General features: G+C 38.3%; 1 protein-coding gene across 2 annotated transcripts in view; it reads right to left on the bottom strand.

Annotated features, from left to right (window-relative positions):
• esyt2b (extended synaptotagmin-like protein 2b) overlaps positions 1-21,996 on the bottom strand; it is a 69,363-nt gene extending 47,367 nt beyond the window's left edge. For both annotated transcript variants that reach the window (XM_041813753.1, XM_041813754.1), the window contains exons 1-6: positions 21,377-21,996; positions 9,207-9,248; positions 8,592-8,726; positions 8,203-8,279; positions 6,566-6,638; positions 3,093-3,182 (exon numbers count right to left, since the gene is read on the bottom strand). In XM_041813753.1, coding sequence (XP_041669687.1) covers positions 3,093-3,182; positions 6,566-6,638; positions 8,203-8,279; positions 8,592-8,726; positions 9,207-9,248; positions 21,377-21,766 — 807 coding nt within the window. In that variant the 5' untranslated portion in view covers positions 21,767-21,996. The remainder of the gene's footprint in view (positions 1-3,092; positions 3,183-6,565; positions 6,639-8,202; positions 8,280-8,591; positions 8,727-9,206; positions 9,249-21,376) is intronic.
• Positions 21,997-22,288: the final 292 nt, after the last annotated feature.

Raw genomic sequence — 22,288 nt, 5'->3', positions numbered from 1 at the left:
TTCCATCACTAGAATGGGTTACCATGGCCGAGCAGCTGCATGCAACGGCAAGCTTTGGATGAAGTGGTGTTGCTAGCTTATCATGCTAGTGGCATGCCAGAGAGGGCAGCATTACACTGGGGAAGTATCCCCTTTCTGTTATACTTTATGGACAAAAGGAACAAGTACGACATGGTGAAACTGAAGTTCAGAGTTCAAAAGTTGTATTCTTTCACTGAAACAGCTGCATACAGTATTACGCACAGTCTGTGTGTAACACTGCATGCTTCTGCCCAGTTTGTTATCAGACTGTGAGCACATTAAAGAGCTGTAAAAGTTTGTAGGTCTGTCCATGATATAATTACGGTGCAGAAGTACACATAATGGGCCATAAACTGTAGAATGACGGTAAAGTCAGATGTACTGCAGGCTACATGCCATTTTAATTATCGACAAGTGGAATGAGTAGTTGAATAGTTCTAATTTTTGGTAAGTACTCTAATATATATATCTTTTCTCAGTAATGTTACCAGTAACTTTTTTCTCAATATGTAACTGTAATAATATAAAAATCTAATTTAAAAAGTGAAGCTACCAAGCACTGGTCCTGAGGCCATACCAGCTGAGAGCCACTGGTTTAGCGTACTCTAGTGCAGTGGTTCTCAAATGGTGCGGCAAGGCATATCAGTGTGCCTTGAGGCACGTCTAGGTGTGCTGTGGGAATTTGTACAGCCTTGCATTATTACAGTAACTATGCAACAACTTGAGTTACTGTCACTTCTTTAAGAGGTTATTTTCCATGGATATGAATATGGTGTGCCTTTGGATTTTGGTTTGGTCTCTGGTGTTTCTTGGGCAAAAAAGGTTGAAAACCACTGCTCTAGAGTTAGCTGTATAGGATATTTTGGTCTTTGGACTGAGTCAGGCCCCTTGTTTCTGATGTTTATGCCAAGTTTAGTCAACTGTCTCCGTCATGTTTATCATATTTGGAGAAACCAAAAGAGAGTGGTAGAGAGCTTGCCATCTAAATTGCTAGGATTTTTCCCCACTAGCTTAATGACTCAACTAACCAAGTACCAAAATACTGATTTAATGCATTGACTTTGCTTAAGGGCCTTTGTCTATTAACAGCTTTTCCTTCTCCTAACAGCTCTCCCTTCATTGCTGTTTATGGCCACTACAGATTAACGTTGACTTCTGCTTTCCACTGTAGAGACTGTTAGGCTTGTTTTGAATTACTCTGTATGCTTCACATTTGAATTTACATAAAAAAATACAAAAACATTAAAAAAGGAAGAGTGTCCCACCATAAGCAGTGGCTTGAGTCCTGGAACTTGTGGCCTTGAAAACACCAGCCGGATTAGTTTCCCCTAACTAAGGTGATATCAGAAGCCCTACCCTTTCTTGATTCAATTTCAGTGCCATTCATTAACTATTGCCTTCATTTGTAGTGTATTTCAATCTTCCGCTCATTGCATGATAGAATATCCAATGATGGGAAAGGAGCTTACAACCTCTTTTCTCCAGCTTTTCTCCCCTGTGACATCAAATCAATCCATGCCAAACTGATGGTATACTGTTAAACAAACTGGTTTGTTTGGAAAAATTCAAGAAAACAAGTAACCAGTTGGGTTGGCAGAATGACAAGGTGACAGCACTAAGAGTACAGCGTAAAAACAGCTGACACATAGAGTGTTTTTGCACTCAGGATGTTGAACTGCATTGGTGCTGCCAGTGCCAAAAACAGCATTAGTGGACACTGGTCCCCATCTTAGTTCTCTCATTTTGACATTTTGGGGCATAAAGATGAACTAAAACAAGAAAAAAAAATAGCTGATATATAATTAAACCAGTAACATAAGTTGGTTATTTAAGGGATTTTATGTTCAAAATGTAACCATCAGGCTGTGATTCAGTAGTCATCCTTTACGGCTGAAATCATCTCTTTGCAGAGCTCTCACAGCAGAATGTGTTGCATCTTTTTATTTGCACTGCACTGAGTCATATTAATGCGATCACATCGCCCCGCTGCAGCCAAGACCTCTTATGGTCTGGAAATGTTTCTATTTCATTTGGCACCATCAACCAGGCCTTGTATGGCATGCCAAAAGAAGGACGAACAGTTATTTGGATACCAGCATTGTCAATGTTGTGATTTTGTTTGCCCACAGAAAGCTGCCTATTTAATTTATTTCTCCTCCACTAAACCGGTGTAATGCTGCTCATGCAAAAGCAGGGGGAGATTGAGATGCACAAAGTGTGTGTACATGTGGGACTGCACTAGATTTACTGTCTTCTCCCTTCAGCCTCCTACAGTTATATCTCCACCTTGAGCTTTAGCTGAGTGCTTTGCGTAGAGAAATCTGCCAAAGTAGGGCTGGCTTGATCTGCAGCTATTTAAAGCTCTGCTATAGTTCCACTGGGTCCTCCCAGTCGGTATAAATCGGTCAAACATTTTTAAGCTGTGCAGCAGTGGCTCAGCACAGCGGCTGGATAGGAAGATTGATGGAACGCACACTGGAAAATATCAGAGCATGCAAACGGAAAAATGCAAATTGTGTAAAGTGATGAAGAGTTGCAGCTGCAAGAGCTTCGGCAATGTCAGAACAATGCAGAGGAAGGGGAATGAGCAGAGATTAAAGAGAAGGTTAGGGTTATAAAATAATAAAACACACTGTAATGTGGTTCAGCAGGGATTGACTTATGAAGTTTACATTTTAAGTCTAATATACAGCAGTTATTTCCTTTTAATGGAGGAGGGAAAACAGGCTGGTGTGGCAGAAAACAGAGAAAGAGCAATTTGTTTTATGAGGTGCAATATAATATCATTTAGAGGGGAAGTAGAAAACAGATACAGGGGAATTAAAGATATTCAGGGCATTTTGTGATATTCACAGAAATAGGGCCAACTCTGGCACAAAAACAAAGAACATAAAGGAAGCAGGAAGAGCTTTAGGAGATGTTTTTCTGTGTTTCAACATACAAATTTCCGTTTTACAGCCTTTCAGCTAATCATACTGCTTTATAAAGACTGCTCTCTCATTATAACTCCCCCTGTGGCTCTGTTAATCATCTTTAACTGAATTAACTGGTGTCATATTATCAAGACTCACTGGTTTCTTGAGGAAGAAAACAGACAGAGCTCCAATGAGAGGCATATCACCCAGCAACGGCTCCATCACCACTCTCAACACGCCGTGGATCTATGGAAACACAAGAGACATATTAATGTACACACGTCTAAACAAAGAAGAACAGCAGGGGGGCTTAAACCCTGCTGACACTTGACATTTCTTAGTGGGTGAGCTGTTAGCCGTAACACATGACAAGTCGGAAACTTGATCACAGGATGCCAGACTTCACACTTGCCCCATCATCCTCCACTTTCTCCTGAACATATTATGACAATTACAAGGATTACATTATTAAAGTGTTTTACATGTGACTTGCTGAGACCACACAGCTGCTGTTATCCACACCACAGAACAAAGGATGTTTTAACTGTTTTAAAGTTAGGTTTGTATTTTCAGGAGGAAGCGTTCGAGCAATTACAAGAGAAAGAGATAGTGTTACAGCCCCAGTGAAACTAATACTCTCCAGAAAGCAATGCCATTAGAGCTTTTGGAAGTTAATTACATCAGATTTATTAAAACATTTAAAAGCTTGTTTCTGTGGAAGAGGAAGTTCAAATGAGGACACCATTTCCTGAAACTAAAACTTGAGGGACAAAACAGGAGACGGAGAGCCAATCAGAAAAGAGCAGAGCTAGAACTACAGACCGTGAGAGTCTGTGGGAAGGTGTCAAAGTTCAATAAAGTAACAGATTAGACACAGTGAATTGTGAATTCACTCTTAATAATGTGAAGACATTTGAATATATAACAAATTGAAAACAGTATTACACAAAAAACACCTACCTGTAATGCAGTAGTGCTCATATGGTCCATATGTGCAATTAACTACGATTAACTAATCACAAAGCCTGTAACAAGAATATTTTTTTTCAAGCCCCTGACAGCGCTAATAAGGGCACAATGTGATACCATGAAATCCGAAAAAAAGATAGGACATGATACTATACAGTATGACACTACACAATACAATAAGACACGATAAAATACAACAAGACACCATATTATGATTTGATACTATAGGATTATTAGGATAGGACAGGATAGGATAGGATAGGATAGGATAGGGTAGGGTAGGACAGAATTCAATGACATCACACTAGGGCTGAACGATTTGGGAAAATAAACTAATCGCGATTTTTTTCCGCAATATTGCGATTGCAATTTAATATGTAATTATTTCTTCAGTTCATCTTATGTATTTTCCACAAAACACAAGCAATAAGTCATTCTATCCAATAACCACCACAATTTTAAAAAAAAAATCAAATTGTAATGCTTTTGACTCATATTGCAAAATGGGTATGAATTGTTGTATTAAAGGGAATGATATTTTTTACGTCATTCTCATATTTAATAAGAAAAACGTACAAAAATGAAGAAAGTAAGGTTTTTTTTGTAGATTATTCTAAAAATATGGCACTTGAATGACTGTATATGTAATGCATATAATCTCTGCTGCAAAAAAGGGTTTTAACCTGGTATTCTGACACAAATTTCAGGTTAAAGACATATTGCACTTTCTGCGATTTGAATATTTCAGCAAGCCATATCGTGGTTTAATCTAATTTGCGATTAATTGCCCATCCCTATATCACACATTTTGACATTATGAAATACAATCAGACACAATACAATAGGCAACAATACAATACGATTTCAATTCAATAAAATACGCAAAGATATCTTAAGATGTCCTACAGTCTTGGGCACCCAGTATTGGCTGGGTTTTTGTTTCTCTGTACGGGGGAATTTCCACCCATGGTTTTATTGCAGAGACATGTCTGCTACAATTCTGTACGATATGATACATTACAGTGACATGAAATGAAAAGGTAGGATATGATGTTCATACAGTATGACACTATACAGTACAATGAGATACAATTCAATATGGTATGATACGGTACAATATAATTCAATATACAATAATACACTGAAAAAGTGTATTTTGCAAAAATATGTGACCTTTCACAAATGGGATATGAGACAAACTACTGAAATCAAATAAATGACAACTATATTCTTATTTCTATCTTTAGATAGAAGGTTGAGATTTAGTTTTAATTGGTTGACGCTAAAAGAGCAGATGTTACGTAATGACTGACTGTTTTGCTGATAAATGCAGCTCCTGCAGCATCATGGCCCACAGCATGTTTACATGTTCATCAGCCTTAGAAGGATATATCGAGTTAAAAATTTGCAGATTACTTTACAAAAAAAAATCGAATTTTAAATCAATTTAAATTTTATTTGTTTGCAGGTTTATCAGTCTATTACACCAAGAAGCCTTGGTGAGGAGCTGATCTTAATTGTATTATGGACACCACACAAGAGGCTGATATTAAATAAACAATAAAAGACCAATAAGAGCTTGAGTTTAACCCCACTCCTCACAAAGCCATCACTAATCTTAGTGTTATCATGGAGTCAAACACACCTGCTGTGTGTAACGTACACCAGCTCAAGCAGTGATGGGGACTTGTGTATTAGGTGTTGATAATGAGCTGGGGAGATATCTGGGTCTGCTGCAGTTACACAACAGGGTCAGCAGGCAACAAATGTCTCTCAGGGACAGACCTCACAGCACTCTGTCTCTAAGGAGGCACACTGATTGTTTTTGTCAGTGTTCCACTGCAGCGACAACACAAAAAGGCAGAGGGCAAACAGAAACAACATACTGCAGATACACAGGATCCTCCCATGGAGAATTATGCAAATGAGGAGGTTACAAATAATATGCAAATCAACTATTTTTAATGATATATTTGTTTAAAATAATCATTATTGCAAAGATTTAATCAATGGCTCGATGGATTTATTTTGTTTTTAAATGAGCAGTACTGAAAGTATCAGAGAAACTATTTGAATTTTTCAAATCCTTACATTTAAGAGTCAAAAACAAGAATAAATTGACCAACAGTTGCATGAAGCCAACACAAATAAAATATTTTGAGATGTTTTTGAACAAATCCCTCTGCTGGGGTCTTTTAAAGCCTGTTTTTCAACCAAAGATATTCTGTACAGTTCAGGGGTTACTTGGAGTGTATTACTCTAAAAAAGAACCACTTCTTAGAGGTTGTTTACAAATGCAATACATAACTCTCTGCTGCTCTTGTCATTGACTTCATCCTAGCATGTCTGAGTACAGCCTCATCAGTATGAGTACAGAGCACACATGATTTACTCAGGCTGTCATACTGCACTGATAATGAAAGCTTTTATATGCATGCATTAAACAGACACAACTGCACGATAATAATACAATTCTTGTGACTCCTAGTAACGGAGTAAAAAAGCCCACAAGTTAGAACTGACAAGACAGAACTTTACCTAAAGACACTGTGGGGTTAGTGATCCTTTACAGACAACCGCCGTGGAGACCAGAACTCAAATGACTGAAAATCAGCTCTGTGAGGATGTGAAGCAAAGCTGACACGGAGGAATTTTCTTACCTGGATGCTCTTAATGCCAGCTTTGCAGTAGTAGCGTTTGATGTCTACATCAATCTCTGTGTTGCCAACAAAGCTGAAAATACAAAACAAAAAAATGTCAGACTTAATTCTCGCAGTGAGGTTCTTTGATTGTTTGTAAAAATCTTAAAGGGACTTTTCAGTCTTTGTTTTCAAGGTGTGATATTATTTCATTTTAATAGCCATTATGTATTCATTTTGTCATGGCATTTATTTTTTGTTTGAAAATCATAAAGTAATAATAATACAGAAATGGAAGTTTATTTGCAGAGCACTTATCAAAGAAATGTTACAGAAGGCTTCACAAAAAAAAAAATTAAATATCAGGGTCGAGCAATTTATCACAATTCTATCCTTATTTAGATTCAAGCACTGTCCATAAACACACTGCAAAAGTCTGAATTTATTGTAATAGCTTATAAAATAAAAATTTAGTGAAGCAATGCTTCCTCAGTCTGCATGGGTTTATTTGTTCTGTTGGCTTGAGGCCTGAATGCAGCCTGAACATGCAGAGGCTAGCAAAGAGTTATGCAGAGTACAGGAAAAACTAAACAAATGCATTCAGGAGGGACATGCACAAGTTGTAGAATATATGTACTTTTTAGATTATATCCACATGTAAATTGTTTTCATAATACTGAAACATGTTATCTCAAATTTTCCCCATATTATATGCAGGCATCACTGAGTCAATCTCTAGATGTGATTTGCTTCCATTCACTGAGGTCTTGGAGTCATATTTACTCATTTTAGGATGTCTTGGTGCCATATTCATACATCTGTGTGCAGGCTGAAGGCTTCACTCTCAAATATCTCGAAGTTAAATACGGAGTGCCTCAGGGCTCAGTCTTGGGACCACTGTTATTTACACTTTATATCAACAGTATCGATCAAAAAGTACCAAATGCAAATGCTCATTTATATGCTGATGACATTGTCATTTGTTGTTCCGCTCCTACAAGGCGTAATGCACTCTATCCCTTACAGGAAGCTTTTGATGCTGTAAAGGACGCTCTGAGTGAGTTAAAATTGGTTCTGAATCCGGACAAAACCAAACTGATGATGTTTTCAAACTTGAAGAAAAAAAAACTGAACCTTCCTACCACGTGATGTGATTGAATCAGGTTTTTGATTGATGATTCTGTGGGTTTTAAGCTTCATATCAAACAACTTAGGCATTAACTTCAGAAATAAGTCTTGTTTTTCTTTTGCTGCATATATATATGCATATATATATATATATATATATATATATATATATAAATACACACACACACACACACACACACACATATATTTGATTTTTAATAACCAATAATAGGCCTTTTCTTTATACATAGGGAGTGTCCCCTCCATGGACTCTACCATCCTAGATTCTTGCATCTTACATGTTTCTACAGTACCACAGAGGGTATCATATGGAATATCTATTTTTTATATATATAATTCCACTGGTAGTCACTATTACAACTAAAACTGGGCATAGCAAGCTAAAATCTGACTGTTAGATGTGGCCAATACCCCTAAATTTTACACACTGCACCTTTAAAGACAAACAGGAACAAACTATGGGGTTAAAACTAATTATTTGGATTTAGTGCAAGATCTGATTGGCTTACCTGATCTGCAGGTCCATGATGATCTGCCTCTTATCCACGTTTTCTGTATAAACCTTGACCCCGTTGACCCTGAGGGGCTAAAACCACAACAGAAGAAAACATTAGGGCTACTCCTACACCCCAGGCCATCAACACTACCCCAACACCTCCACCCGTCCCCAAACCCCAGCGTGGTTACCACAAGGTCGACCCCTCTCTTGACCCCCACATGGAAACTATTTATGTATAAGCACATGTGTCAGCGACGTGCTCGTATGTTCGAGCTTCCACACACCCTCAGCAGCAGCAGCTGTCCACACTGCACCTGCTGCCAGGAGTCTGTTCTGTCACGGCTGAAACAACACATGATCAGCCTGTAAACCGCCTGCAGGAGCTCTACAAGTGCTCACTTTGTCTCCGATGTCGATCTTGCTGAAGCAGAAAGTGCTGAGGTGGGCGTGGGACTCCTTCACCGCAGGCTCAATTGTCTCATGGAAAAGTTTCTCCACAAACTTGCAGATGTAGGGCCACATTTGTTTCACTGTCTGAGGGGATAAAGAGACATATTGGACAAATCAATAGTTATTTCAGCGTCTGAATGATTCCTGTCTGGCTATATTTGCAATCCTAACACAGGCACACCTCTTACACAGTGAATAGAGTTTTCTTAAAATATTTATCTGTTTTCTATTTATATTTATCTCCATCCTGCAGGGAAAACAGTAAATTTTTAATGCTAGAGTCTAGATCATTTTGATATGTACCGAACACAGGAGCACTACAATGTAAGTCTGGGTTGTAGCCATGGGGGTTCATAAGGGTTAATGCATTTCACAGCAGTGCAGAAACAGGAGTTCATGTGGAGTCAGACATGCTGCAGCGTACAGTCACCCTGGCAACACCCACAGACCCGAGAGAGTAGCAGAAGAGCGACAGACATCCAATTTCCCCCAGTTTTATAAGAAGCAAGAAGGAGGGCTTCACTCATGCAAACAAATTCAAGAGACAGGCGCTCGATGCTTTACCTTGTTTAGCCACTCCACTCGCTCCACATCGGGGAAGTGGACCTACAATGGGGAGAGCAGAGCAGATAATCTCTCGTCTGTGTGGGTTTCAATGAGGCTGATGATGCAACATTATGAAACGCAGGTTCTGCTGGTGAGACTTGAAATTATATTCAAAAATCTTGTCTGACCAAAGCTTTAATAAATGTATTCTGCCTTTATTTTCAACCCTTCCTGGAAAAAACATCAGCCCACTCAACACGAGATAGAAGGAACCAAAAATCCAATATTGAAAGCAAATATTTAAGAAAATATAAAGGATTGCAGAGAGATCAAGAATTCAGAGCCTTTATTTCTTTCAATTCAAGCAATTTCAAATTACTATTTGACCAAAATGAATCCCTCTTCATTTCCTAAGTTCTTAAACCGATAATAAAGCTTCTGTGTGCAACTTTTGCTTTGTGTTATTTTGCACCCCATGGTCACATTAAAGCCCTTTAACAAGGGTATTTATTTAGTGTTTTCCAAAATAAAATCCCATTCTCCTGCTTTTTAAGTCGAAACAGAAAATCTTGTGATGGGACATTGAACAAAAAGCTGTTTTGCCTGCACTCTCAGGAGTTCCTCAGGGTTCCATCCTGGGTCCGTTATCGTTTTGTATCTATACTAAAGCGTTTAACATAAATGCCTGACAATGTCTGTGGATGACACTGATCTACTTCCCTCTCATTCTAATATTTATTTGTTGATCAGGGATGCTAATGCTGTTTTAACTGCCTATGCAAATGGTTCTGATTCAATACATCTTAAAATATGATGAAGCATACGTACGTCATCATTTTCAGAGTTAATATGCATAAAGTATACACTAAGGCAGTGGTTCTCAACATGACTAGTCTCAGGAGGATCCAGCACCTCCATCTTAATAGGAAAAATGTCGAAGTTTGCATGAAATATGGAAGGAAACAAATGACTAGACAAAGAGACAGGGCAAAACAAACATGTTTAAAAACAGCATCAGCATCACCCTTGAAAGACATTCACGTACACATTTAAGTTAGTCTGTTTCCAGTACTAATGTGGAAATTTGGCTGTTTTCAATAAATCTTGAGAAATGAATTCATTATCATGTGAAAGCTGTCTTCGTTATCCAAAGATAAATAGGTCAAGATTTCCATAAAAAAAGAGTAAAATAAAATACATGGATGTGTGTCTGCTGTAGGCCTTGGTACATCATACCTTTTTTAAAAATATCTTTTTCCAGGCACACCTTCAAGATTCACTGGAAACAGCTCTGTGGCCCATTTTTGGGTCCTGACACACCACTTAACAACCCCTGCTCTAAAGATTGCTCGAAAATTACAACCAATTCTGCTGAGATTCTCGGCTATTACCCTGTAGATTGCTCTGATTTTTTGATTGTGAGAATGAGATGGAGAGAAAGACTGATCCCATACCCAAAAAAATAAGCCCAGGGTCCATCACCTCCTTACCCCTGATTGCCTTCTCATTTTTTATTATAGGAAAATGTATCCTAATCTTTCAAATTATAATGAAATATAAGCTAGTGCTTTTCCTCCAGTATAAAATTCTGCTCCTGCATTTGTTAGACTGGCAGCCTGACTGGACTCTATTTTGTCTTAACTCCTTTTTTTCAGAAGTTCCAAATTCTCAACATTCATGACACTTTTATTCCAAAAATAGTTTCTATTTATAAGATACTGAACACAATTATCCTTGAGTTCTTCAGGACTTACTTTCCACTGTTCCCCTCCCATTCAACCCATCAAGTTATATACATATTTATGGGTTCATATGATTTTCTTTGAGTTTTCTGCCACTTCCTGCCATATAAACTATCTTTAATTTTATTTAGCAAAAATAAAACTATAAATAAAGATTAAAAGTTGATATCAAATTACAGAGTTCAAAATATCTTTCCAAAAAGGCATAAAAACCATGTACAATTCATCAATCCTCATAACAACAAGGCAGAGTATAAAGGTCACAGTTGGAGGTTTGTGAGGCTCTAATTTCTCATTGGTGTGCTAAATACTAATGTCACATACTAATAAGGCTGCACTGGCATTGCTAATAAGCTCATGGGTTGCATATAAAATAGTGATCAGGTTCATGTTAGCAGCTCAGTCTGTTGGAGAGTGAACATCTACAAATAAGCACTAAACTTGCTTGCTTTTTTATGTTGCTTGTTTTTTAGTGTCTATGTCTTTGACTGTGCTGCTGCTTGTCGTGGCCAGGACACTCTTGTCAATGAGATTCTTAATCTCAATGAGATTCTCCTGATTAAATAAATTTAAATAAATAAAATGAATAAAACAAGTATCAACATTTGAGGGAAGCCAATGTGGACATAAAAAAATGACCATTTTAGAATGACAGAAGCTGATGTTGGAAGTTGCAAGCAGATAAATTTGAGCTGCAGTTTTTGATAAGTTAGAAACCACAGTTTCCTTCTGCCAGATTAACAGGCGGATGTCCAACAGATAAGAATATAAACGGCTAAAATGTCAAACTGAAAAATAGGCCAAATAAGTAAATAGTGAACATTAACATATCACGTTATGTAACCTAGAAGACTCTAGGTAAACTACGCAGGGAAATAAGTGGTATGGAAGTATTTTGTGCTAATCATTAGCAACCGAAAGGAAACTGTGGCTGAGCAGAAAGGCACAGATTGATAGGGTGGATGGCTAGAGCACCATCTCACTTCCCTGAAGCTGGGTGTTCATCCTCAGGGCGCCCTGGCTAATTAGCCATGGCAGCGTGGGAAGAGCCATCGATGTGAGGAGGACTATACTGAACTATCCACAGTGGACACTCCCAAAAACCACAATAGTTGGATTTTACTTGCATGGTGGTGGTTACAGTTCAGATCATCAAATTACAAGGACTGATATGACACAATTGACAGTCGTAGTCTAATTTTATTTGAAATGCAGAGTTTTAAGGTGCTGTCTAGTTAACAGAGCACTGGTTAGTTGTTTGTTAGGATAGTTGTTCGGTAATGTCAGTGGAGGATGGTATTTGGCCATTATTAAATTATGGTAGTAGCTCATGTGCTAATGGGCTAAGTTAGCGCTAACACTGCTAACATGCAGCTAAGTGCTGTTGTTTTATGTGGTAAACATAGACGTATATTGTGCAAGTGACTGCATGTGTGCAAAGAATAGCTCACAATTTTTATCATGCTTGTTTAAGCAACTCACATAAAGACTAATAGAAGAATGTCTTTCTGCAGTCATTTCCAAGTTTGGTCATGTGTGTCTAACAGGCTGTGATAACAGAGTAGTAATTACTCAGGTTTGCTGTAGGCTTGGTTTCTACTCGGTCTTGGGTGAGGTTCAAAAGGAAAAATGTGTTCCCAGTCCTGTTGTAGCGCAGAATTTAAGCTGTATCAAAGCGATTCTGTTTTTAATGTCCATTTTGGCTGGAGACAAAAATGTCTGGTGGAAACTCTGCTATAAATGCCAACAAATATTCATTCAAAGCATAGTATTTTGCTTGATAAAATTATACTGTAAATTTGGGAAATGGTTCTAACAAGACTGAGCTAGCAAAGCATTTTCATGTTTACATGTGCCACTGTCCTTGTAGAGATGAACTTGTTGTATAGAAACTTTTATAAAAGCTCTTTAAATAGAGGCCTCTTATTGCAGTGGTGTGAACTGGTAGGCTGGCCTGTCATAGCAGCTGTCAGTTTTAACTCATCTGGTCATGAATCTCTGGTCTCAACTGGACTATGGAGTCATAAATGAAACAAATACTGGTACTCACATCAAACTTATATCAACAGTAAGCATTCCAATTTAATGTGAATTCTTTTATGTAGCCAAGAAAGTGACAGTTTGGTGATAATGTTTCCCTTTGACATTCAAATTAGTTAAAAAAAAAGAATGAAATTCCATTTTTGTAGAATAATCCCCCCCCCAAAAAAGGCCGGATCTGTAACAGATTTTGTCGTATTTGATTTATGAGCTCCTGAAGCGCTCCTCTGGAGTGTGCGCTTGATAGAGATGGAAAGAAAGAAGATGAAAACGTATCAGAACTCTTTCCAAGCAAAGGTCACTGACATTTTCCTGTGTTTTAATATCTACCTGAAGATTGCATTGATCATCTGACCTTCCTTTTATCCTCATCCTCTGTGAAGTAGGTTTTACTAGTCAACTAATGGCAGTGCAACCCTTTGACCCATTTCTCTTCACATTTCAGTGTAAACAAAGTGACACATGCCTTGTTGTATGTGCAGTTCTCAGGCAATTTAAAGGTGAATTTGTGGTCTTTCTTGACTCAATAACAGTATGGATCTCATACCAATATTTCACAGTGCTTACATCCTGGTTCCAGTCTCATATTTATAGACCTACATCAGTGCTGTGCAACGGGGCTGCAGTTTGACTAATCTTCCTGAAAGAGCAAAGTAAATCGGCCATTGATTTAACATAAGGTAGGAGAAATGCCAGGAGAAAAGTCGATAACCTGCACAAAGGTGTGCAGCGGCGCAAACCCTAACTAAATAAATAAAAGATAAACAGCCCTGCTTTTCTATCACTCCATATTGAAGGCATTTACACTCTTATCTAAACAGTAAGATGAAGTGACGCATCTGACTGGAGTGCTAGAGAGATGTGACAGCTACAAGGAACAGCACTACTCCAGGAGGAGACAGCAAAAAGTGCACATGGCGCATTTCTGTCAAACTGAGGATAAAGAGGTGAGAAGAGCAGGGAGAAGGGGAACAGAAAGTTCTTGTTCATATGACAGATCCAGGCCTCAAATCAGTTTATGAGGTTAGAGGAATAAAAGTCTCAGGAAGAGAGTCGGTCACAGCTTCATTATCGCACCTGACACAGTGACCTTGTTCAGAAAAAGTAGGTGAAGGAATGGATGATACACTCAACAGGACACGTTTTAAGTGCTGTCAGAGAAAACCGAGCTGCGAAGCAGAAAGTGGAAGCAAAGCACCTTAATTATTCAGCTTGTTGCTGCTACAGTGCACAGCTAAAATAATCATTAGGGATTATGTCTTCTAAGTGTAATTAACAGTGAGCTTAGGTTGTTTTTATTTTAACAAAGACAGTGAATCTCCTCGAGTTCAAACTGCTTTTAATGAGCTTGAGATACAAAACTCCTAATAATAGCAGTTGAAATCTTGAAATCTCAAGGTAACTGATGCTACACTACGCTAAAATATGACATGACAACAAATTTTATATGAAGAGTTAGAAAAAAATACGTTACCACATATTACATGGCCTACATAAACAATATAATCACAATTTAAGCACTACTGTGAATATTTGTACCATAACATTACACTTCCCCTATGTTTAACTGCTAGTATGATGTTCTATTTATGAAATGTGTTAGTTTTACTCTAGATAAAATGGGACACACCTTCCAAGAGGTTCAACCAACGTCTCGGTCAGTACACAAAATATTTTCCTAAATGTCTCTGGGATCATCAAGATATTTTGGGGCAAATGTGAGACAAGCCTTGGTGTTCTTTTTGGTCAGCAGTAGTTTTTGCCTTGGAGCTCTCCTTTGGGTGCTGTTTTGTCCAGTCTCTTTCTTATTGATTAACATTGACCTTAACTGAGTCAAGTGAGGCCTACAGGTCTTTGTATGTTGTTTTGGGTTGTTTTGCTACCTCCAGGATTGGTCATCAATGCGCCCTTGGAGTATTTTTGATAGGTTGGCCACTCCTGGGAAGATTCACCATCGTTAGAAGTTCTCCATTTGTGGGTAATGGCTCTCAACATGGTTCACTGGAATCCCAAAGCTTAGAAATGGCTTTGTAAACCTTTCCAGACTGATAGATGTCAATTACTTTGTTTCTCATCAGTTGCTGGATTTCTTTAGATTGCTTTTTTTAGATCTTTTAGCCTACTTCACTTTGTCAGACAGGTTCTAATTAAGTATTTAGGTGTAAAAGTCTGGCAGTAATCGGGTTTGGGCGGGGCTAGTGAAATTGAACTCAGCTTTCCAAAAAGAAAATGTGGTTAATCAGAGATAATTAATGCGCTAACAAAGGGCAATTACTTTTCCACAGAGAGCCAGGTGGGTTTGGATAGCATTTTTTTTTTAATCTTAACAATAAAATCCTCGTTTAAAAATTCCATTTTGTATTTACTCAGATTTTCTTTGTCTAGTATCAAAATGTGTTTGGTGATCTGAAATATTTAAGTGTAACAAATATGCATTAAATAATAAACCAGGAAGGGGAGAATACTTTTTCCCAGCACCTTATCTTCACCTTTTAAAACAAGCTAACAGGCTCTGAGAATAAGGAAGGTGAAAGAAAATCAACCTATCCATTACCCCTGGTCCCTTGTCATTTCCCTATTTCCTTGTTCCTTATCTTTGTAAATGCAAGCAACAGAAAGGAAAAGAGCATTGCTCGTGGGTGTTAGCATGCTACAAAAGGAATCAGTGTAATCAAGCTGACATTGTTGCAGGTGCTCACTTGTGTAATGTGCAGTTGGGACATGCTGCGTTAGGTTTATACTTCAGAGTTAATGCTTAAGGCTCTGTGCTAACTTGTACTGCCATTACTTTTTTCTTACTGTAAATCATATTGTTTTAGATTATTCTTATCTAGATAAAGGGGTTGGAGTTACAGAGTGTAACTCACAACATGATACGATGATACAGGATACAAGGCTATACATTAAACAGTACATGGGCACAGATAAAATAGAGTCACAATACAGTTTGATATAGTTTGAAATTTGATATCGCGAAACAACTATTTGATGACACATCACAGTGTCTGATTAAATGACAATACAACATGTCTAAAAAGGAACATTGTAGGATTAATGAATTCATCCAAAGCAATTGGTGTCAGTTTTACTTCTCATCATCCTTTATCTCTTAATATCTCCTCACCCCTGTCCTTCTTTATCTTGCCGTCTTTTTCATCTTCCTTGCTCTGTCAGTCAACTTCTTCTTTAGCCAATTAACTTCCCTCATTCTTGTCATAGGCTTAACCATAAAAAGTCATGTAGTGGGGATACTGTGTGTCATATTGGCAGGGTGATCTGTTTAAGGCGTACTTTGTTAAATCAAACATCGATATGTGGCACCAGTGATGTGATAATTGTACCACACAAGTGAGGGTGGAAATAAAGTGTTGTATTGATGTTTTGTCCTACCACTAGTAATAAATGCTCTTAAACCCACACATTGATTTTTTTCCTTCATCTGAACTGCTTTAAGTCAGCTTCTAATAAGGGAAGTTAATATTTTTTTGAGGTGAAAAAGCTTCAAGGTCTTAAAATTCCAAACAACAAAGTATGTTTTTTTTTAAATGCATCGTACTGAGATGAGAGTGCTTGACACAGCAACATAAAAGCAACTACATCTGACTAATTAACTCACTGAAATTTTGCTTAAAACTTTAATCAATATTTTTAATGCACTTTTTAAAAATTCAGATATCCAATGCTATTTGTACCTCCAAAAAGAACCACATCCAGCTCTGCTTCTGAAAAATATTTGATCTTTCAGATATAAAAATCATTTCTCTCCTCACCTCTGTATTTCATATCAAAATGCTATATTACTGCCAGTGGCCCACAAAGGGTCAACAGTAAACCAGACTGTCGAACTTCTGTACAATTCTAGTAAAAGTCAAATAATACTAAAACCTCTTTCACCACCAAGGCAATAAAAACACAAGTCCCAGGCACCCAGTACTGTGTCAAAATAATCACCAACAATGAAAATGCTGCAAGGTGTGGAAAAGTTGCCAACATGTTTGTGCCCTTCAGACAAGGCATGCATTAACATCTGCATAAGCTACATTAAGCTCGAAGGTAACAGTGGCACAACCACCAAGACCACTGCCAAAGGAGACAATAGGGTGCCATGCAGACACACCTTCTTTAGACAGACTGTGCTGTCAGTTAGTGGCATCTAGAACAATATACCACCTGCAATTCAGGAATGTCCTCTATACAGTATGCCACAATCGAAACCAATCTCAAAAACTGGCTCAAGACAAATCAAAGCTGCACTCACTGCTAGGCGGATTCACCGCAGCACGTGTAAATATACGTTTATTCAATCTTTACCAGTCTGCCTTGCATTGCACTTTACAGTTATATTACTCTGTTTCTGTTTCTTCATGCATTGCAACAGGTTAGTATATATATTGTAACTACAATGAGTTTTGAGGACTAATTGTTTTGTCTGCATGACTTTCATGTTGTATACATGTGTGGGGCATATACGTGTCAGTGTACCTTTTTATGTGGCTATCTCTCATTGTCTTTGTCCGCTCCAGACAACAGGGGTGACCAAAGTCAACAAGAACGTTTTATTTCATTTTTATGTAGATCTGCTGTGACTGTTATAAACTCCTTCTTTTACATAACTTACGGTACTTGACTTGTGGGTGCAACACAGGTGGAAAATGACTCCTTGCACTTAAAATAGCACTTTATAGCATACATTTATTCAGCACTGTTTACATTTGTGTTGTGTTTTGTGTGTTTGCACTCTGTAAGTATGGTTGTTCTGTCTCTGCCAAGGGACTACAGTTGTAAATTTGTAGTTTTGCTAACTTTGGCATGTTTATATTTGTCTTTGATGCTTAAGTTCACTGATATTCTCCGTCCTTTTTAAGGAAATAAAAAACTGTTTTGTAAAATTAGATATTAGTAGGTAATTGAGTAAAAAGTTAATTAGCAGTATCAGAAAATATGAGAAATTCCTGCCCATGTTTACAACCTATTTATCAGCCATACATACCAGCATACCTATTGGTATGAGTTGAAAAACTAATTTTAATACAAATGTATGAGCTTTTACTTTGTGCACCACAGAGCTCACTTTCTGCCAGCAGGTTGTTAGGGTTCTGTTTGTTGATCTTAAAAGGGCAGATGAAGTTGGGTTTTACTATTACAGTTAAAAATACATTTTACATATAATTTACACATAATCTTTTCAGCTTTTATTACTGAAAGACTAGGTTTGAAAAAGAATGCATTTATCACTTATTGTAGAATCCAATGTGCATGGTTAAGTATTGGTACCAGCTAAAATGAGTTTGGAAATATTGCAATATTGATATCAGGGAATATCGAATGTAATGCATCCCTACTTGAAGCAGTCTTCCCTTTATTTTGCTCACAGCAGCTTTTAATAGAAAGCATACAGGGTATGAGTTAGAAAACACAAGTCAGGGTTGTCAGCATTGATTTATCAGTCATAAGCCTGGCCGCATTCTCTCTTCTGACTGCATTCTACTCTTTTGCCCTCAGGGCAGCACTACCATGCCCCCCCCCAAAAGGAAAACTTACAGATACTGGAACTTATTTCTCCCTTCAGCTATCAGGCTGCTAAATGCTGAAAGCTGTAACTGACTTGGTCGGCCATCACTTTAAGTCTCAGGTGATTCTTACTTCTTTATGCATTTCTGGCATTGTATTTGTTGTACTTACATTGCTCCCATGTTTTCTACTAGTCTAGTCACTGGCATGTGAATGTGATTGTCTAAATGCTGCTGTGACTTTTTCCTTGTTTCTTCCCCAGTTGTTTCAATTTCTTTTTCATAAACTGAATTGCCCTTTTGGATAAACAAAGTTGTCTGAATCTGATGCACTGAAGGTCTAGAATTGGGGCATTATTTTTTCAGTCACATTAATCACATGCTTTATTATCTCTTTTGGGAAACTTTGGTTAAGCCAATGCGACGTCTCCCTGCAGCCATAGTGATGAAAAATAAGTCCACCGCTCATTTTACTTTAAAATCTCACAGACAGCTCAGTGGACAAGTCAAGCAACATCTGCTCCTCATTTTATCAAACATTTACTTTTTATACTGTTCTTCTTTAGTGGTTAAGTTCATGTCATAATCTTTAACCCAACCTGGGTCTTTAATTTCTTTGAAAAAAAAAAAAAAAAAAAAAAACAACTGCTTCCAAACAGAAAGTTAAACATACTTTACAACAGTACAAAAATCCTGGACCAAAACAGTTTAAAATGCATTTTAAATGCACGAAAGGAAGATTAATCAGAATTAACTACAGAAATCCTCAGATTAATCCAAATTCAAAAATTTTCAGCCTTTTGACAGCCTTGCTTTCAGGCACTAAAAAAGAGGGTGTATCACATCAAAACATGTACTATTGGAAAAGTACTGATGCATCAAAAACATTGCATGAAACATTATAAACTGTATCTACATAAATACAATGTCAAAACAAATGCTTTTAGTTTGACAACCTGCCTCACCAGATGGCCAAAGACTCATTCTGCAGGGACACAATGGAGTGCACTTTAGTGAAAGAAGTTAGGAGTGGAGCCAGTCCACTAAAAAATTCTTTGTGAAGGCTGTGACATGTCTTTTAAGACACTCTTCTGCCCAGCAGGAGGAACCTGGCACTAGCACAGATTTAGGAGCAATAATTGTGGACTGTCCTTACCCCTGATGGCAGTACAGTATCGATGCGGTGATATGTGCTCAGCCTGTCAGGGTGCAAGATGCTAATAAATCACTTTAGGTGTAATATCCACGCCAGGTACGGCCAGAGTTGCATGTAGTGCTTGACTTGCAGTTTAAGAAGGGGATTCAGGGGCCATTCAATAATGCCTTTTTCCTCTAAGTGGGATGCTTTTGCTCCTCCGCCTACATTCAATAGCCTCAGCACCTTCGCCGCTCTGTCAGCAGAATGAGCTTTTTAAAACATGGGCAACCCAAACAGGGGGACTCTAGGGAGATTCTTATGCAGGGAAAGTGTTGGATTTATAGTTTTATAAGTTAATAAGCAAAGAGAAGAAGCTCAATTTACTTTGCAGTTCACTTGAGGATTACTTTATGCTTGGATTGCATTGGATTAAAAGCAACATAATTGGTTTTCTTCAGGATTTTCAGACTGGACCTCTGAGACTAATTGATGCTCTAAAAACATCCAAGTGTAAAATGAAAGTAAAGACATTTTTTTCCATTTCTCATGTCATGTAAAGTTCACTAACATTATTAGTCCATCTACTGTCAATTTATATCCTTCCATTGGAATTCAAGAAGAGTTTAAATCGAGGACACATGGGGATTTCAATGTCTGTCACAAAGTCACAGCATAACCTTCATTATAATGCCCAGAAAAGAAGCTGAGCTATTTTCTTTGACATGTTTCCAATTGAAGCGATAAGCCTGCTCCCTCCAGACAGTGGTTAACAACATGGATTGCATGTGTCTTACAATCCACTTTGAAAAGTGCTAATGCTAGGATATTCACATGACACATATGTGAAACAAATGATGATTTCTGCTCTAAAGCCAAACAAAACAAAACATTAACGGCTGAGTCAGGGTTGTGTCTGAATTTTAAACTTCTGTAGATTACTAGAGAAAATCAAACTGCTGCATCCAAAATCTAGATGTACTCAGCATCAAAATTCAACAAGTTCTTGATTTATTATCTTTGATTGCACAAATACCTGAGTAAAATACCAAAACATTGCCAACATATTTGTGCAATGTAAACAGACAGCATGAAGGTGATTCCCTGCCATTTTTATCGATTTATTTCTGTATGAAATATGCAAAATCCTAAAACCTCTGGTCCTTTTGGATACATTCAGCCACTAAAATTGCTTGGATTGTATTGTTTTTAAACATGTGGCATCAAATGGCATGGAAAGTTTCCACAATCTAACCCTGAATATGTCCCTCTAGTATGTCAAATATAATTATAATTTAATATGAGCTACAGAAATTGGGGCTACAAGGTCTCTAAATGAGGTTTCAGAAGATAATAACCCCAAAACACCGAACTGTTAACCCCGACAGGCAACAGTCAATAACTTGAGTGTTATCTAACAAGTGTTGCTGTAATAGAGTGAGCACCATCAGAGAGATAGCAGCCTGCGTCCCAAAATAACAGAGACCCTGCGGGCATGTTTCCTTTCCAGCGTGGTGTCTGGTTTACCATTGTACCCTGCTGTATTTAGACTGGGACTCAGTCTAATGTCACTGCTGGGGGAGAACAGCTGCTCCATCACAGCTTTACAGCTCAACTCTGCTCCTCCTGCTCCTGTCAGCTGATTGTTTTTTTCCTGGAAACTCAAAAATATAGTAGACAAATAGCCTTCACAGAAACAGCTCATCTAGGATAAAGGACTCCTGGCATTATTTCATAGCTGTATGTCACAGAGAGTCTTACCCATGGTGGTAAATCAGAGATGGTCAGACTGTGCTTCACACTTCTCTCCTCTTGCTCAAAGAAGGCAAGAGCTCGGTTCAGCCTGCTGTGTTTCCCTCCTGTGTTTCTCCTCCACCAGAAAAAGATAGCAAGTCCAATCAACAGCCAGCTGAAACTGAACTCAAAATAACCCAGAGCATAAATGGGGAAAATAAGAACAAACGTTTTAGCAAAGTGGACCCAGGTCTGGGTCAGCTCGCTGGTGGAGGACACCGGGGTATCCTCGGGTATGTCCCCCGCTGAGGGATGGGGAAAGTTGGACTGAACTGCGTGTCCATTCTCCTTAGGTGAAGCTGGGCTCGCACTGTGTGAATGGGCTCCTCGTACATCCGTCATGCTGTCTCTAGACATGTCGCAGTCCGTCCTCAAACTGTTCAAATGAGGGGAAGGTTTGGTGACACGGTTCCCATGTGCGAGCGGACCGAAGCGGTTCCTTTTGGGGGGAATTGTTCTCACGTTGGCTCACCTGCGCACCAGCCCATCGCCTTCCGAGGAAACGTTTGCATTGACTTCTTTAATTCCCACGTATTTTTCCTTTAGATAAAAAAAACAGCAAATGTAGTTCAATCCACAGCCTTGCTCCCTCTGCCTCGGCACAGATGAAAATGATCATTTCTGAACACGCTGGGGGCTCGTGCACTGTGCGCTCACTCTGTGTTGACAGTAGCCTAGCTTAAAAGGAAAAATGGCGCCATCTGGCTTCAGCTAGAGGCAAACACAGCTTGTTGTTGTTAGGGGAACCCAAACACTGTAAAAAGAATAGAAAACACGGTTGAGAGAGGTATTTTAAGATAACCATTCGGAAAATGTAGACAACACAGACGTATTTAGTTGTTTCTTCAACAAACCTATAATCAAATCATATAGCCGTTA

Source organism: Cheilinus undulatus, linkage group 19, assembly GCF_018320785.1.
Source record: "Cheilinus undulatus linkage group 19, ASM1832078v1, whole genome shotgun sequence".
Classification (NCBI taxonomy): Eukaryota; Metazoa; Chordata; class Actinopteri; order Labriformes; family Labridae; genus Cheilinus; species Cheilinus undulatus.
Note: the sequence above shows the minus strand (reverse complement) of the source record. Positions and strands in the feature narration are given on the sequence as shown.